The sequence below is a fragment of the Aphelocoma coerulescens genome, chromosome 4 (genome assembly GCF_041296385.1).
Source record: "Aphelocoma coerulescens isolate FSJ_1873_10779 chromosome 4, UR_Acoe_1.0, whole genome shotgun sequence".
Classification (NCBI taxonomy): Eukaryota; Metazoa; Chordata; class Aves; order Passeriformes; family Corvidae; genus Aphelocoma; species Aphelocoma coerulescens.
Window position 1 is genome coordinate 33991379 of NC_091017.1, and position 15520 is coordinate 34006898.

Consider the following 15520-nt stretch of genomic DNA (forward strand, 5'->3'; position numbering starts at 1 on the left):
TTTTCATAATTTTAGGGACTTTGAAAGTTCTTTGAATTCCTGATACAGATCAGGTGGGGTAGTGTTAACAATTCATCCCTTTTACCAGATCGTTCTAGTGTCATGATCACATACATGTATATCATTAAAATTACTGTTCTTAGTGGGGCTACTTGTGGTAGTAAAACCAAGTGCATTTGTATGTGTGTACTTAAAAGATCATGATCTGATTCGTTTCATATATTAGTGCAGTCTAGGCTGCACTGTGCTGGAATGCATTTGTTGGGAAAAACCCATTAGGAAATGTTTTAGGTGGCTTTCAGATGCTCTGCTGGATTTTATGTAAACACATTGGGGATGTAGCACAGGGTGAGAGGTTTAGGCCCTTAAAGCATGAAAGTCAAAATAATGATTGTGCATTAAGGCTGTCTGTTTTCTGACTAACTGGTGAATTCAAGAAGGTCTAGCTTTTTAAAAATTTTATAAGGAATACTGTGTACTCCAAATTCTTGTTAATTTGGCAAAGAAAAATCTTAACCCTGAATGTAGTGATTTTAAAAGAATGTCAGCTTTAATCGGTCATCAACCTAGTTAAATCCTGTATTTTGATACTGTGCTGGAAAACAAAGCTCCTTACATAGAAGCTTAGGTAAGTTCAGTTGAAATACATGGGCTTTTAATACAAATGTTGCATTTATCTAGTATTTATTAGTGGTAATGCCACATTTGGCAGTAACATTTCATCAAGGATGAGGAAAAAGTGCATTATAGAGTGGTTGACCTTTTCTTTTTGACATCTCTCCCCTCCCTGCGCTCACTCCTGACCCCTTCATTTATTGCCCAGTCAGCTCAGCCTTTTATCAACAAGTTGCAGGGAAGCAGTTGTCAGTTTCGCCTCAAAATTGGTTTGTTTCCTGTTGGACTGCTGCAAAAGTCAGTAGCAGACTGGTTTTCATGTACATTTTCACCAGCCACCTGAGACAGAGGCAGTAGCTGCCCATGTTTTCAGCTCACATTAGGTTTAAGAGTTTCAAAAGGAGGCATGACTTCAGTGTTTGTTGCACAGTTACAGTGCTCTTGAGAGCCCCAAAGCCTTGAAACATTTGATGCTTCTAATGCATTTATGCAAGAGTGTGTACAGAAGAATCACCCAAATGGAGATGAGGTACCATTATAGTAAAATGTACTTCATAAATACCTGCATTAAAAGTGAATGGCATATTCCCTTTGTTCTGGTATTTTCTATCTGTAGTCAAAGATCTTCAGTGAACATAGAATGCATTTTATTATAATTAAAAAGATGTGGATTTTTCCTATTAAAAAATAATAAATCTTAGCATACAAGTGAAAAGCCCCAGGTAATTTTTCTTAGACTCTAATGATCCCCTGCCTCCTTGATACCTCCTGGCTCCACAACCCCCAGTTATTGTCATAAACTCATTTTGGTGGAGCAAAACATAAATGCAGTACAACCATCCAAATTACAAATCTTACAGTGTTCTGAAAACTGCAGTCTTTGAAAACCAAAATAATGAGAAAATATTTTACTCAGTTTTTAAGGCAAAGCCATTGAATTCAGTGTTCAATGGGACTAGTAACAAAGTTTTCTCAGAAATTACTGCACTCCCAAATGGTGATACGTGTATTGTAATTGCCTGAAGAATAGTAGGAGAATTTAGATACTTTCTTTTTAAGATCACCTGATGCTCTGCTGGTGAGTGCTTTGTTTTGTTTTTGTAATAGTGCCTGAATGAGTGACGATTCTAAAGTGCTATTTATGTGTATGATTACTTTCTACATTGCAACTTTATGTTTATTGTCCTTTAAAAGAATCTAACGTGAAAAACTGATCTGTTTCTTGGGAAGATTGTTGTTACTAGCAAAATAGTTTTGGAAGTTGCTGTTACAACTGAAATTCTAGGTGTTGATGTAATGACCTTTTTTTTTAATACCAGGTTTTTGGAACAGGAACTCTGATGTCTTCTCCAGAAGAACCTAAAGTGCAGCTAGCAAATGCCTACTTACTGCTTCCACACATTCAAAACATCCAGGCATCACACACACTGGTACAGTATACATTTCAAGGGGGATGAAACCTAAATCTGCTTAACCACAAAAGATGTTTGACCTCAGGTTGTTGGGATGCAAGGAACATTAGCAAAAAATCCAAGTACCAGTGACTGCAGGAGAAATATTGCAAGATACAGGGTTACTGTGATCAGCTGCTTTTATGAGACAGTCTTTGGCATTTAAACTATTCACACTTGTTCTTCTTTGTGCTCCTGTGGTGGGGTGCCCTTTAAATTGTGCTGGCAAAACTATTTGTGTGGCCCTGCTCTGGCTGAACTGGAGAATTGGTCTGTCCTTAACAAAAAAAGGACAGGAAGTTGTATTGGTTTGTTCTGTTTTTTACTTCTGGCTAGTTCCCCATGTGAGTTCACAGCAGGGCTGCACCAACAGTTTGCTGCAGTTAAAAAGCATGGTGTGCTGCATGGATGAGAGTAGGAGCTGGGAATCAGGCTGCAGCATCCCCTCCTGCCCCTATCAGTGCTGAAGATACCAGCTTTGCTTACCTCATCTTGACAAGGAGCTCCGGAGAACACAGCAAGCTGAATTTATGAGGCATAAATACTTGAGTTGAAAGAAGCTTTAATGATTTCTGCCATTTGGTTGCACTTGCAGGTATTTTCATAGTCTTCCAGTCCATACAGAGCCTTTCAAGTGAATAACTAATTTGAAAAATTGATCTGTCAGATTTTCTATTGTATTATACACAGACATTGTTTTTCCAAAAGCATACTTAGAATATCTTAGCATGTAACAAAATTTAATACTTCATCTAAATGTAAGCTGCTTTAATTGCCTTTGTGATGCCTTCTGTTCTACCTGAGAAAAATTGCCAGCACAGATTGTATTTTTCAGTCTGCTATGTATATGTTAGGTCAATCTTACTTCTATGCAAGGATAATGCACTATTTCCTTCTCTCCCTTTCTTTTCTTCCATGCCAGTCTCTTCCTTGTAGTCACATCGTTGTGTTTGCTTGTGGAAATACAAAGACAGAGTCTTGGAAAGGAAGCAAAAATCTTAAGGTTTTGTAATTTGGGGTGCTAGAGGTAGAACTGAGAAGGGGGTTTTTTTATGCTGTTTATGTGTGCATCTTCACATCTAGCTTGATGGGTTGTTGTCAGGTAGTATCTGAAAGTTGTATACATGCTTTTTCACAGTTCAGTCTGAATTCCTGAGTAGAGAGAAGCTTCGGGGAACATCTGACATTTTCCTTACTGTAGAGTGACAAACGTTATCCTTTGCTTTATTTGCATGGAGTACAAGTTTGAGGTTGTGTTTAGCAGTGCAGCATGGTACCACCTGGCACTAGCCTTATTGTAGGACATGAGGTGGGAGAGAGTGTTGACTCAGTTCTCCAATCTCTGGGTTAATTTTTTCTGTGCTGTGCTGTAATTGAGGAAACACTCTTCACTGCATGTTATCATTTTGGGCAGAAATGCTGCAGCAGTGGAATGGGCTCCTCAGCTGTTGAAGATGATAGACAAGATCTAAATACTGGAGAGGAGTTTATGGTTTGAGTTCGGGTTCCTTTTAGAAGAATGTTTCTCTACAGCTAGCTGTTCTCTCCAGAAGTGCCTTCTTTAATTCACCTTCCTTATATTCTGATGCAGATCCCTTAAAAAAATGGTATCATTCTGCTTTGTCCAGTTTCTATTTTAAGTTCAGAAAAGGTAGAAGGAAGAGAGGTTGGTGAGGTTTGAGTGAGTAAATGCACATGGGCGAACTGGAGGAAACGTAACTATTACACATAGAATGGAGGCTTGTAGTGAAAAAGCATTTAAAACAAACTAGTCATACTCACTTAGCTGTGCACATTTCTTTTCCCCTGTTTCTTTTTAGCTGACATAAAATACCAGGGTAAATTCAGGATAGCATAAACCTCATTTGCACATCCCTTTTCACCTCGGGATGATTGAGTTCTAACCTTGGGTGATAGTGTCTAGTTTGATACACTGAAGGTGTCCTTACCTCTGAAGTCCACTGATACTGCTTGGAAACCTCAGACAGAGAGCTGCATGCTGTGTGTCTGGTTTTTTGCCTAAGTTATCTCCTGTTTTAAAGGTGGTTGTGTTTAAATTGTTCACTAATACTGACATCCTTGGTCAACAAGGCCAGAAAAGCTTTGACATCATTAGTCCCATCATGTGCTAGGTAAAGTGACTTACCAGAATTGCTGGAGGCCTTGTTACCCCAAATACAAGCTACTTTGATGATTGGAAACCTACGCCTGACTTCTAATTTAAGTTGCTTTGTGGCCAGTTTATATATTAAGATGCACATTTAATTTATGTAACTCTTCCTGCTTCTGACACTTATACTCAGAAGCATTTGTAGCTGACATCAGAACTTTCAGCTTTCACTTTGCCAAGCTGAACAATCCATGCTCTGCAGTATCTTTAGTAATGGGCTGTCCCTTTTGCCACCAAGTTGACCACCCCTTTTATCGCTTCTTCAATTTGTAAAAACTTGTTTTGAAGGTCAAGGCCAGAACTGTAAGTAGGGATATGGGTAAAGTTGTGCCACTGTAGGGTTATTTGTGTTGGAAATGTAACACACACCTGGGGGTTATAGACGGAAATTTACCTCTACAGTAGTGTTTCCATTGGAAATACAATACGCAACAGGTTTATATTTGAATTTTTTGTGGAAAATGAACATCCATGGATTTTGTGCATTGTTTTTATCTTCTAATGGGCAAAGCACAAAGGCCTTTCTTTTTTCTCCTTCATTCCCCCATGTTTTTAAGCGGAAACTCTTGTGCTTAATAAAAAAACAGAAAGAAAAGGCAAACGTGCCTTTTTTACTGTTGAATTTCTCCATCTTTCTGGTGCCCTTTTCAAAGTTTCAGCATTTGAAGGGTTTGGGATTGGCCTGTGGTCCTGGATTCCTGGGCTCATGGCTCACTCATTGGGAGGAAGGAAGAGCTGTGTCCCACACTGTGAGTTCGTAGTACGTCCACGTGGCCGTTCAGTAGTGGCTAGTTACCACTAAGCCGTAACAGATGGTGGAGCCCATATAGGTCATCGTTGTTTACCCAGCTTCTGGGTGTAGTCTTTGCTATAGTTACCTGGTTTTTTGGCATTGTTTAGTATTTGGACAGCACTAACAGGGCAGCTACATCGCTGCCTTGCTGTGTTCAGGATGGTGGAAATGTCAGTGGAGGAGTGGCATGCAGGGTGGAGGGTCTTATTGTAGGAGACACAGATAGCGCTTTGCTTACTTCCCAGAGGAGTTCAAAGTTTATGAACTGACGACTTGGGAAATACTGCAAGTACTGACAGGAATGTAGCACTCCTTAAGCCACGTTTTGCTTTGTCCAAGTGCGGTGCTTGGGCGTGGAGAGGGAAGAAAGGACGACAGTAGGGCTTTCTTGGTGTGCTGTCCTGATAACTGCCTGCAAAAAACTGATGGAACTCTGCTGAATCATTATTACCGGGACAGCTTATTAACATCATTCCGAGCGGAAATACCACTTGAGGGCCAAGGACTGTCCAGGACAGGAACTTAGAGGGATCAGCCTACAGGAAGAAGAGGAGGATTGTTCAGTGGTGTTCTTTTTTAATGATACTGTAGCCAAACTCCAGGAAGTGATTTGAACTCTACAGTCCTCGTAATGATGCGAGAATATATCTGAAAATCTTTCAGAGAGCCGTGTATTATTGAGACCTCATTGATGGTTGAATTGTTTTCTGAATAATTGCCAACTCTACTGTCCCCCAGCGAGAATCGTAGCCCTTTGTCAGGAGTGGGACTCCTTGGAGATGGGTAGTTCAGGTTTTTAGGGTTTTATTGAAAGAGGCCTCTATTTCTTTAAAATTTAAACTTGAGAACTTACCAAAACTGCCAAGAATTTGTGTTGCTTCTATCAATTGTCTTTGTTCAGTTCATAGAGGATTTGTGGGTGCTGAGTGTGTGTGTATATTCAAGTATGTATACCTAATACAAAATAGAGGCACCAGGTAATTAAGTGGCAATAGTTGTAATGTTTTGCAGAGTTCTTGCTAAGTTTTCCCTGCTGTGCCTCTCCTTTTCAATTTGCCTGTGGTACAAATATTTGCTGCATAACTCAGCTCTCTGCCCTCATTCATTAGCAGTGATATTTACAGTATAAATGGAGTGCTTGCGCTGCTGGGAGAGATAGTCCTGGATTTGTCTGATTGGAAACTCTACTTCTGACAGTGTTTTCTTCTCAGATGCATTATCTCCTCTTTAGGGTTAACTCAGAGCCATCCTGCCAGTGCTGTAAGATATTTGGCGTGACAGTTATGCATTATTGTCTGCCTTAGAGAAATGCAAACCCGTTTCCTTTTCTGAAGATAGCTTCACAAGGAAATAAAAATTTCCCCTAGAAAACAGATCAACATCAAATACACCCCCAGTCCAGTAGCATTCCCCCCCCTCCCCGTACATTAGAAGTTTCAATTTTAAGGTGACAGCAGTTCCCATGCTAGATCTATGCCAGGTCAAGAAAAACAAAGGCTGGAAAAAATAAGATGTAGCTGATATTTTTAACAGAGGTGTGGGTTCTTAAATGACTTTAAACTACAGTGGCATTAAATAAGGGCTAACAAATCCTTATTTAGGACCATGAAAGCAGTAGTGTTCTTCCAAGAAGTGCTGAGAAGGGAAGTCTAAGCATCAGGTTTTATCTGATCAGAAAATGACCCCCAAAGTTGTAAATCTTACTGCCTTGTTAAAACTCCACTAGCAGCCATGGCTGTGAGAGGTTAGGAAATGATGCATGTTTTGAAATCAAATGGGGTTTTTTTCCGCTCTCACAATTTGATAAGGACAAAAACATCTGTAAAAAAAGAAAGGAGTTTGCAGGGGTTTGAGTCCCCCAGAAAGCTGTGCTGGGGACAGCGTTTGGGTTGCCACCAGCCACCTTTGCAGGGACTACATCGCCCTCTTGTGTGAAGCTTCAGTCATTTTGGTATAAAATCCTGTTGAATTGGGAATGCAGATCTTTGCTTCCTTTTGGCAGTGCTTTTATAAAACTGAACCCTGTGAAATGCCACGTGTGCTAAATCTGTCTTTTCACGTGCCCCTGCGTGTCCCCTTTCTCCTGCCTTAGAGAGGTATGAAATAGGGTGCTAAATACCTTCAAAAGTTTCTTCACAATTTTGCTTTTCAGCATCAAATTATTGAAATTGTTTAAAGTCAGTTTCATCAACACCTTCAAAAACCTGAACCTGCAGATACCCTACTCGGATATATCAGTATCGCAAGAGAAACAGAGGGCAGGGGTTCCACATCAGCCTCAAAATTAGCATGAAATTTGGCTGTAAGTAAGGCACTGATAGAGTGACAGGTCTGCCATTCTGATTCTGGCTTTTTTTTTTTTTTAATTTAATTTAGGATCAAGATCTACTGGCTGTGCAGTTTCTGCAAGTAATTTGGCAGTGCAGATTTCCAGATAGCTTTCATGAACTGTACTTGGCTTTGTTGGTGCTGTTGCCCCATTAGATTTATTAGTGCTTTACAAGCTGGCACAGTCCATGTCATCTTTTCTTTTCTTTTCTTTTCCCATTCTAGTCAATAAAAAGGCAAAACAAGTATTTTCTGTCTGTCCATTTTGGCATGAAGCCTGTGTATCAGACCATGTCCAAGAAGCATTATGTTCTTGGCCTAGATACTGTATTTCAGTATCCAGTCAGCAAAGAAAATACACAGAAAACAAGGAAATAAGCTTTTATATTGCACACAAGGGCTCTGTTGAATACAGATTTTTGGCATAAGAAAATTTGTAAGAGTTCTCATGCTGATGCTGTATAAATATTTAATAATCATGTGTAATAATAAGTTTTTGATGTTGATAAGTAGGTAGATATTGATGGAGTCCTGAGATTCAGAGTTTAATTGCTGGACTACTGTACAGAGTAATTGTATTCATTAAAAAATATTCCTTACATTGCTGTGTTCTGTATATGAGGAAGCAGTCCTATTATCTTTATAAATTATGGTATGTGAATTAGATTTACATAACATTTGAAGCAGTGTGTTTGATGTTTTCGTCACTTTTCTTTCTTACAGACAGAAACTACGAATGCCAGTCTATTACAGGTTCACCTTGAGTGCAGTTTACCTAATGACACATATCAGCTAGTTAAGGTATGTTTTATTATTATTTTATATCTGTGTAAGTCTTCTTATTTTAAACCAAGCTTAGAGGGACACTTTCCAGAGCTCTAGAAGTTTTAGCAACAATGCAGTTTTCAGTGTCTCAGTTTAAATGGGAATTGTGTTTTTATAAAACTGTATCGTCTGATGTAAATTAAATGTCACACACATCACACTAAAATCTTTAGGAGCAAAGGAGTTGAAAAAAGATACCCACCATCCCATAAACCTCCCAAAAAACTAAACCAAAACCAGTCCAACAGGCTAAGCATTCTGATAGGTAGGTGTTGTACTACTTACATTACATTTCTGTAATTTTTTTTCTCCAGAAACTTTTCATGAGTGTCTGGTTCACAGTGAGAAGTGATCAGTGAGCTGGAGAGGCTGAAGCCTGGGCTGCCTGGGCTGTGTTCCTGGGGATGTGAGGGTGGCTGTGGTGCTGGACAGAGCTGTGGAGGGGCGAGTGTGTTAGCAGGGACTCCCCCTGCAAAAGCACTGAGCCTTCAGGACAGTAGGTTATCTCCTTATCTCCTCGGCCTGGGCAGCACCATCCGAGTCCTCTTCCCATCTCTCCTCAAGCATCCTTACACAGTGGGTGGGTGCTGCTCACTGCTCACTCTGTGGGGGTGGTGTTGGGTCAGACACAGACCCGCGCTGTGGCCGGCGGCACCGCTTTCCCCAGGAGTGATGAGGCCCAGGCTCCTGAGCTGTATTCCTGTGTGTTGCACAGGGCAGCATTCCTGTGCTGCTTTGCTTCCACGTTTGGTTCTTGCAGTGCACAGTGCATTGAGGTGCACCTGAGTGTTGGAGGCTGCGTGGAGTGCAGCTGTCTGCCCTTTGGTCTGAGCTTCCCAAGGGTGCACTGTGCTTGTGCTCCAGTCGCCATGGCAGCCTCCTCTCCTGCTCCTGGCAGCCATTTCAAGTGCTGAGGGTCTCTGATGCTGTGTGAGCTGTGAGCTGGCATCCCATCCTCAGGCACTTCCCACTCCTGCTGTACTTCCTTGCAGCACTTGAGATTAGCTGGAAGTGTTTTGCTGCACTTCTGAGAGCACTTCACGTGCTTCACGTGTTGTCTCCTCCTCCATCCTGAGCAAATTAGTCTCCTTGGTAGGGCATCGGAGCCTGAGTTTAGCAACCTTGTGGTTTGATGCAGGATCAATGTATGTTATTCACTGTTGATTGTCTAGTTCTGTTCTGCTTTGCTGGCTTTAATTTTTTTTGCCAAATGGTGTCTGTGTCTTTGTAGTTGCTATGACTTAGCTGTGTTAAAAGTAGCCACTGCTTACAGATGGAAATAAGATCCTATTTGTATTTTTCTGAAGTATTCTAGCCAGACAACAGTGTTTTCTATTAAGAATTGTACATGTATGTTTGTTTTTTTAAAATTACTTCAGTGAGAAATGGAGACAAAAACACAGGATTTGGAAAAATTAACTATAAACAGACCAGTGAACATGAACTGTCTTCCTACCATTAAGACACATGCATCAGTCTGTTTATGGCACATTTTATTGAAGGCAGAGGATTTAACAAAGGAAACTGTTTTGCAGTCCCTGAGGTGAGACTGACTAAGACAGTTTATAAATTTGCATTCTCTCAAGGTTCAGTGTCTTTTTTAGTTGTTTTTGTCTTTGTTTTTGCTGTGCTCTCTGTACCTGCACTGTGTTTGGTTTCTGCTGAGATTTTAGCAAAGGTCCTAATTACTTCTGTTTTGCCAGCACTTTGGTGCTGGAAACCTTGTCTGTTAGATAATACCTTTGATTAATTTCTCAGAGTACCTTAGTGTAGTGAATTTCTTCTGTTCTGTCCCCCATCACACACACACCATATCCCTTTGTCTCACTCCAGAGTTGCTGTTTTATGTCCGATGACCCAATGCTGCTAGAAATGAGCTTAACAGTAAGAGTGGAAAATGCCCAGCAAGATTTTGTGGAGCACAGACAATACTTACTGGAGAATTTTTTTGTAGTTTATGTAGCAACGGAAAGAACAAAGACCTCAGGTAAGTCTTAAATCTGCCTGTTAAGTGTAATACAGCTTGGTTTTATACATAATTTGCAATTTGGTATCCTAAATTGAATTGAATTCAGTCACAGCTTAACTTCACAAGTAGGGGAAACCAAGTTCAGTTAAACACAGCTTGCAGGAAATTGTGTAGGGCAGAGTTATCATAAGCAGAGTTCTCTTCATAAAGGTAACAATTGTAAAGTTGTAAACTACATCTTTTTCATTCTTTAGTCCCCCATGCTTATGCATCTGCTTAAAATAGTAGGGAAGATGACATGGTCCTTTGAATTCTACAACTGCATGTCTGGTTTCCCATTAATTAAATCAACCATTATGGGACTGTGAAGGCAGAATGGTTTATACAGTACTGGCGAGAGTGGCTGTTATGGAAAGTAGGGTAATGAGGTAATACAGATGTGCACATCATTTGTTCTTGTAAGCTAGAATTCCACAGGCAAAACAATCAACTCCTTGCAGTTTCTTTATGCTGCAAATCCTCTAAATCCAGGGGATTTAAAATTATTTATAGAGTCTTGCAGTCTATTAGAACAGCTTTTTTTAGACATTTTTGCCAGTTTTCCCTTCTGATTGGAGAAGAAGAAACTGCTTAAGAGTCCAGATTAAAATAATATTTTTAACATACTTATTGAAAGAGTGTGATCTTTTTGTCTTTTGAGAAATGCATTTCAAAATCTAGTCACAAAACAATAGATACAATATACACAAGAAAATATCCACAATATGTACTGCTTCCCTTGTGCCTGTTCTGTGATATTTCACAGAGCTGAAACCGAAATACCCGCTGCAAACCTAGTTTCCCTGCCAGTGAGATGCCAGGGCTTTGTTATGTTGAGTTGTGGATTTACATTTATTCTGATGCTGGTAGAAAATTGTTCCCATCTGTTCTGTCAAGGGCGCTCACTGTTAACACTTTTGATGGTTAAAGTACTAGAAATATGCTTTTAGGGCTGTTTTCTGTTAAATATAGTGCAGCTATAAGTCTTCTCTGTGCTAGAGGCTGGTCCTGTAAGCCTTTTGGATTAGCTGTTGTTGGGATGTTAGCACCTAGTGTGGGACAGCAGGTAGGCAGGGCCTGCACAGGGGAACTCACCAGTTGGAAAGGCTGAAGAGGAGTATGTGCTTTAAGCAGCTGTGGGGTATGTGGAGCTCATAAAGCAACACCTTTAACCTGCTTTTGGAAGCTGGCACTTGCAGTCTTGCTTTCAAGCAGCTGAGCAAAGCACATACATCATTAGAAATCATGGCTGGTCAGGTGGGAGAACGTCCTTTCATGTCAATCTGCATACACTGATTTAATCAAGCATGAGCAAGGACAAAAACACAAGTTATTCTGTCCTGCTGCTCTTCTTTTGGTCCTGGACATCTTCCTGCTGTCCTGTGGATGGGAACATAGCTTTGCCAGTGACCAAGGGTGGTTCCCCAACACAGCTGCACCGCCTTATCAGCAGGTGAGAGCTGTGTTACCCCTGTCTCCTGTTGCTTTAGGCAATAGTTTTTGACCTGCTGGGTGATAGGACCCTTCCTGATTTGAGCCCAAAGCACTGAATCTGGCTTCACATTATCTCCTGAGAATGCTTGCATTTTAAAGCAGGCGAGGCAGGATCTTGTTCAGCTGTGTGTGATACAGAACAGTTTTTACTGGACTCTCTCCTGCTACTGATAGACTGGCCTGTAGAAAGTTACTTCCATCACCAGCTGTTCTTCTTCCCTTCAGCTGTTAACTCCTGTCTCCCTGCCCCTAGGAAAGGGGGGAATTGTGCTCTTTCTAGGATTTAGGGGATAATGAAGTTTCCCTGTTAAAGCTTGCCTGCATCTTTGTGGCCAAAAATCTTGTTGATCTCTCAAATGTTTGCCAGCTCAAGATGTGAAGAGTTCTTCCTTTTAACAAGGGTATCTGTCACACAAAGATGTTAAAATTTAAACTGGGATTGCTTCTCATGTCTGACAAAACAAGAGTGTTTCTGTCCTTGGTGAACTTACCTTGGTGTTCATTCTTTTGGACAGGTCATTCATCAGTAGATGTGTATATCATGCATTCTGGAAACAGCCTTGTGCATATACAGGTAACTGTGGGCTTTGGGAAGTCATAATTTAGGGTATTGGATTTGATTGGGGAATTAGCTTTCTCTAATAGCAGATTGATTTTGCTGGTGGCTAATGTCACACTTCTAAATTTTTGAAGTGTGCCCAAATGTCTAATAGATCCTTGAGATGACATGTTGTAGCAGTGATGAATTTTCTTTTTTAAACATAAGAGCTGTTAACTTGAATAAAAATTCATGTGTTGATTTAGAAGATATGAGAAAACAGCAGATGGTGGCTTGCAAATTTGACAAGAAGATAGACTAATACAGGAGCTGCAACACTAATAGTGGTAGTACTGCCACAAAAATCATTTGTCTTGTCTTCATGCAGGAAATACGTCAGTTGTCACAAAAAGACACATCACCTGTGGAATTTGAGCCAGTACAGCTATCCTCATCGTCTACTAACTTCACAAAAGTTGCTTCTATTTCTTGTAAAGGTACAGGTTACATATATTTAGAGATCATATCATTAAACAGGATTTGATTGCTGAAAAAGGGGTAGTTTTTTTCACCAGAGACCCTGAAAGATCTCAAAATCAACTTGTCTGGACCTCACTGAGAAAGAGGATGACATTTTTTGCTAGTTTTTTCCACCATTTTTATGTGTATGTGGTTCCTCTTATGCTGGTTGAAGGCTCTAAGCTATACGTGCTTGAAAAAAGGGGAAAAGACATTTGCTACAATGTTAGCTGATTTTACAATAAGCATAATTATTGAACATGCTTTTTCAACATCCTTTTATGTTTTTTTTCTGTTTCAAATATGTTTTCTAAAAGGCTATTGTGCTTGGGTGGTCATTTTCTATGACATTTCTTGGCAGGACCATTGAAGAGGTTTGCCTGAGAGCAGACGTGTTTGTGGAAGAGCAGAGATTGGCATTTAAGCATTCCTGACTCCAGCCTGTTTCCTATTCTGACCGCTAGACTGCACTGTACAGACTTTAAACATTTATGAAACAGGCTGCTTTCATAATGACATTGAGCCATGTTTTTCCTAGGGAAAACATGGGTGAATAAGAAGAAAGAAGGGACTATTATGTTAAGGGATTCTTTTTTTCAGAGCAGGTTTTTGATTATTAAAAGGAGGCAGTGTGCTCTCATTAGTAAGAATGCTGTGCCAGTGACGTGGTTAAAATTGGTCAGGTAGCTCTTCACAGCCTTATTGTGGGTGTATTTTTTGAAGGTGTTTAGCATTCATGAATATTTAAGGCAAGTTTTGAAATCTCTGAAAATCAGGACTCAAACAATTAGGTGCTTTACTCACCTGTGTGAGGATTGCACCAGCAAAGGTTCTCCTTTCTTGCAAATCTTCACATGAAATAATTTTAGATATGCTTCTGGATGATGTATTCCATGTGTCTGCTCTTTCCCAGCTGCATCCTGTGACAGTGAAAGTCTTTATTCTGACAGCAACGAGAACAATCTTTTGAAAGGCACTACAACACTCAAAGCCTGTCTTTTCTGTCCTGTGATGGAAGGGTAGGTTGACAGTGGATTTTTGTTTGTCTGTTAACGTTCACTGATATTGTAATGAAAATACTGTACCTTACTTCTAAGAGATGAAGGTAACTTCCTTTGTCAGTCTGATTCCAAGGTCAGTGAAAAGGCTTCTTCCTGTTGTTGCTGTGTCATTTGCCAAAATGGACCTGTCGTGTTTCAAGCAATAGTTCTATATTTTATCCCAAGAACAATTTCAGGAGCCAGTAAAAAGATATGCCTTGGCAGCTCATATTGTATACATGTTGATTAGTCTATGGTAAAATTTCCAGCATCCTTGTTAATGCAATGCAGAAGCTGGATAGTTTTAGAAAAAAGTGTGAAGTCTTTTCTTTCTTCAGTCATCTTTTGCCAATTTCACCCAGCCCACTGTATTGCAAAGCAGTAGGCAATGTTGTACTATAGCATAACAAGAGGGTAGAAATTTTGCCTGCCTCTTTTACATGGTTCTTGTGAATTTTTACTCTCATATGTAATTATTCCCAAATAAATATTTTTGTTCTTCTCCATAAAGGCTTAGAAGAGCCTCATTATGCAAGAATGCTATGGTATCTTCTCTTGCATGGACCACTTGTTATGTACTCAAGGACAATAGCAGGTGTATTTATATTTTTTCTGGATTTACTTACAGGTATTTTGATGTAGATCCTTCTGCAGCATTGTTTCATATAGAGCCACACCATAACACTTCAGGATACTGGTCCATATGGTTTACAAATAATTTTTACTTCAGCATTGAATTGAATGAAGTCTTCATAGCCAGAGAAACAAAGAACATAGTAAAGGTGAGCTTTATTTCTTCTTTGTACAGTGTTTTGTCTTTGATTTAAAAATATGGACCTTTGACATAAGAATAGGTTCTTTGAAGAACTTGGTGTTCTTAGAGCTGGTTGGAATTAGTTGAAAATGAAGGTATGTGTACATCTGTAACTATTAGGCTGCTGTCTCAAGAGGCATTATTCCCTGTCCAGCTTAGTTTTGTATTGTTTTATTAGCAGCTGTTCTTTCCTTTGAGTTGCAGCTACAGATGCATCAAATTACAGACTATTGCTCTGTTCTCAGAATTGTTGCATGTGTGTTTGTGCTCTTCTAGGATTCAGCATTTCTTTATAGTGGAAGTCTAGTGCATAGATGAGCTTTGAAGCCGATAATTTACTCGCACAACTGCTTGATTCAAATCAGGCAAATCTGGTTTATGAATAAGCACATAATATAGGCATCTAAATGACTCTTCTAATATTTTGATATTGAGATTTGCATATATGCACTGTATGGGTTGGGTATAGGCACATATCACCATGTAGTAACAGCAAAAACACAAAGGGCAAGAACATTTACATTCTTCAAGGTATCACCTGCACCAGTAAATGTACCAATTTTAATTCAGCTGTTGTTTGATTCTTTTTAGATTCTGAACTTCGCTGAACCTCTGACTCTACCTCCAGGCTGCTGGAATGTATTTTCTTTGAAGCTCAGTGTGAAAGACACTGTAACGAATGTGCTCTCTAGTATTTGTTTGTCCACAAATGTGGGAGTGATGTTTGAAATACCTCTGCAGATATATTCGACTGTGTCCAAGGTATTGTATTCAATTGTGTGTGTTGAATTGTTGTTAGGCACTGCAAACCCAACTACAGCAGAGTCTCTCTCAGGCCAGAAATCTGTTCCTTAGTCCTGAAAGAAAAGCTCAGTACCAGACCACTTTGTTAAACCCTTCTGTAGCTTAAGAAGTTAAGTCCCCA

The 15520-nt window shown here is 39.9% G+C and overlaps 1 protein-coding gene across 14 annotated transcripts in view; it reads left to right on the forward strand.

Annotated features, from left to right (window-relative positions):
- TMEM131L (transmembrane 131 like) overlaps positions 1-15520 on the forward strand; it is an 85635-nt gene that overhangs the window by 42047 nt on the left and 28068 nt on the right. For 11 of the 14 annotated variants that reach the window (XR_011150656.1, XR_011150657.1, XM_069013533.1 and 8 more), the window contains 8 exons: positions 1935-2045; positions 8081-8158; positions 10016-10169; positions 12200-12258; positions 12611-12719; positions 13655-13760; positions 14410-14563; positions 15187-15357. Coding sequence is in view for 12 of the 14 variants with exons in the window: in XM_069013533.1 (XP_068869634.1) it covers positions 1935-2045; positions 8081-8158; positions 10016-10169; positions 12200-12258; positions 12611-12719; positions 13655-13760; positions 14410-14563; positions 15187-15357 (942 nt within the window). In the remaining 2 variants the exon portion in view is untranslated. The other 3 variants (XM_069013538.1, XM_069013540.1, XM_069013539.1) reach the window with 3 other exon arrangements.